This window comes from Mus caroli, chromosome 9, assembly GCF_900094665.2.
Source record: "Mus caroli chromosome 9, CAROLI_EIJ_v1.1, whole genome shotgun sequence".
Classification (NCBI taxonomy): domain Eukaryota; kingdom Metazoa; phylum Chordata; class Mammalia; order Rodentia; family Muridae; genus Mus; species Mus caroli.
Window position 1 is genome coordinate 91,890,061 of NC_034578.1, and position 3,230 is coordinate 91,893,290.

The 3,230-nt window shown below is 40.2% G+C and overlaps 1 protein-coding gene across 8 annotated transcripts in view; it reads left to right on the plus strand.

The window, feature by feature from the left end:
• Tfdp2 (transcription factor Dp-2) overlaps nt 1–3,230 on the plus strand; it is an 83,225-nt gene that overhangs the window by 56,899 nt on the left and 23,096 nt on the right. For all 8 annotated transcript variants that reach the window (XM_029481298.1, XM_029481300.1, XM_021171518.2 and 5 more), the window contains one exon: nt 1,428–1,590. In XM_029481298.1, coding sequence (XP_029337158.1) covers nt 1,428–1,590 — 163 coding nt within the window. The remainder of the gene's footprint in view (nt 1–1,427; nt 1,591–3,230) is intronic.

The following is a 3,230-nucleotide window of genomic DNA, read 5'->3' on the forward strand; positions in this document are numbered from 1 at the left end:
CCAAAGCTGTTACACAGAGAAACCCTGTCTCAAAAAAACAAAACAAATAGAGGGAGGGAGAGAGGGAGAGAGGGAGGGAGGAAAAATCTGAAGGCAGATGGAACTGGATCTTTATGAGTTTGAGGCTAGCCTTCCCCATGTAGTGAGTTCCAAACTAGCCAGAGATACCTAGTGAGACCCTGTTTGAAGAAATAAAAATTAGAAAAGAAAACTAGCAGCTTGGGTTTTAGTTAATTATAGATGTAGTCAAGTTGACAATCACAGCAGGAATGTAGGGAAANGAAGGAAAATGTCTTTTTGAAAGAACATGGTTAGTGCCTTTTTTGTACATAACACAGAACATGTAAATAATTTGTTAATAAGTCAGATTATGCTGATGAACATGATGCGATGAAGTCAGACTCGTTTGCCTCGTTGTTAAGGCACAGCCTGGTCTTCATTGTTTCCGTCATGGCTCACCTCGCATGCTGTACTGGCTGACTCTGCCCTGCTTGTTTTGTGTATTCTGTTTTCTCCGTTCTGTATTTCTGCTGCTTCTCCTGACTAAAGCTCGACTCACATCCTTCCTTTGGCCTTTGCTCAATGTCGGTGACTCTCCCTGCAAGTCATCTTCCTGCAGGTTAGAATAGCTGTCCATCTTCACACTTCCCACAAAGCATTGCAATAACTGTGGCCTGGCACTTTTACCTTTCGTTATGTGTTTTATCATCATGCTCTAAGACTCATTGAGGAAAAGAATTTCACTGGCATTGTTATATTTCTGGTCCCTAAGACAGTTTCTGTGTGTGTGTGTGTGTGTGTGTGTGTGTGTGTGTGTGTGTGTGTGTGTGTTTGATGCTCGTATATTATTAGAACTAAACTGACCCCTCAAGTTTTAATAGGTAAGAACCGAGATCGTGATAGTTTTTTTTTTTTTTTTTTTTTTTTTTTTTTTTTTTTCCTTTGGTTTTTCGAGACAGGGTTTCTCTGTGTAGCCCTGGCTGTCCCGGAACTCACTTTGTAGACCAGGCTGGCCTCGAACTCAGAAATCCGCCTGCCTCTGCCTCCCAAGTGCTGGGATTAAAGATCGTGATAGTTTTAATGTCAAAGAAAAGATAAGTATTAACTATCATATAATCTCTAGGAGGTAGAGTTACTATAGCTTTTTACAGATTTGTTTCCAGTATCTAATAGTGACTGGCATAGAGCAATAATTTTGTCAATACTTGCTTACTAAATGAATGAAATTATAGAAAAGCATTCTATGTATTGTTAAGTTCTTAAGATAAAAATTAAATTTGAAAACATTCCTCCATTCAGTTTAAATTTTCTTCATTTGTAACAGAAACAAAGTGATTATCTTCTGGCTTTTTTTACATAGTTTTGTAGAGGAAGTCTCTAAGTATAATAGAATATTAATTTTTTTCATCAATCTTTTTCTCTTCTAGTAAACGAAGCAAAAAAGGAGATAAAAATGGGAAAGGCTTGAGACATTTTTCCATGAAGGTGTGTGAGAAAGTTCAGCGGAAAGGCACAACGTCATACAATGAGGTAGCTGATGAGCTGGTATCTGAGTTTACCAACTCAAGTAACCATCTGGCAGCTGATTCGGTAAGTGGATCATGGATTATGCACAGAGTATGATTCCTGTGTTCAGTATATCTATTGGTTTGTGTCATAGATGTGAGATATCTGGACACTTGGAAATCCTTTAAGTGAGAGTTCCCTATTTATTTGTATGTTTGTGTATGTGATACTTGTGGGCACATGCATACCATGACACATTTGTAGAGGTTAGAGAACAATGTTGTGGGATCAGCCTCCTCCTTCCACCTTCACCTGAGGTCATCAGGAGCACATGGGAAATGCTTTACACTGCTGGTGCGTGTCAGTAGCCCACAAAGATAAACTTTTTTGTTTTTTCAAGTCAAGATTTCTCTGTTTAGCCCTGGCTATCCTGGAACTTGCTTTGTAGACCAGGCTAGCCTTAAACTCAGAGATCTACCTGCCTCTGCCTCCCAAGTGCTAGGATTAAAAGTGTGTGCTACCACTGCCCAAGTCTGGCAATATTTTTAAATTATAATATTGAGGTCATGTAAATTTTGGGGCACTTAGGAGATTGAAGCCAGCTTGCAGTATAATGAGCACAAGGCTAACCTGGGCTGCATAATGAGACTCCCTCCCCTTCCCCCCCCCCACACACACTGCCATTTCAAATAAACAAAAATAGAAAAGTTCAGAATCCTAGGATTTTACCCAGAAAATAATGTTAAATGAACCCTACAATGTCAAGAATACAATATTTATATTCAGTTCCATAATTTAAACTTTTTTTGGTTTTTCGAGACAGGGTTTCTCTNTGTAGCCCTGGCTGTCCTGGAACTCACTCTAGACCAGGCTGGCCTCGAACTCAGAAATCCGCCTGCCTCTGCCTCCCGAGTGCTGGGATTAAAGGCGTGCGACACCAATGCCNGGCTTAATTTAAACTTTTTATTGATTTAGATTTTATTTTATATTTCATTGGGCTCAGTGGTCCCCACTATCCTTTATTATCACATTTAATTGATTTGTTTTGTTGTTAAGAACTTCCTATGTACAACAAGATAAGAACCTCATGACAAAAATCACTGTAAATTTATTCATTCAATAAAGTCTTGGGCTGGAGAGATGGCTCAGTGGTTAAGAGCACTTACTGTTCTTCCAGAGGACCTTCATTCAGCAACCAGCAACCACGTGGTGTCTGACAACCATCTGTAATGGAATCCATTGCCCTCTTGTGTGTTTGTTTGTTTATAGATAGGGTCTCAGTTTGCATGTCTGACTGGCCTGAAATCACCGCGCAGACCAGACTGCCCTTGAACTCATAGAGCACCACCTGCTTCTGCCTCCCAAGTGCTGGGATGAAAGACAGTACCATTCCTGGCATCCTCACATGAAGCCTGGGTTTCTCACTAGACTTGAAGCCTAATGATTGGCTAGCTTGGGAGGCCAGTAAACACCTAGGGTCTACATGTCTTCACCGCCCTTGTATTGGGGCTGCAGATGCTTGCTGCAGTTAACTCTTACGTGGGTGATAGGGATCCAGATACAGGTTCTCGCAAGCACTTACCTACTCAGCCATCTCCCTAGACCCTGATGGTTTTAAAGTATAAAGTTCTTCCAAATAATGCAGGCACTTTGAATACTTTACCTCTCTATGTGTACATTTGTTGTAGATATTAATTTTTACATATCTTGAACTACTTTTTTTT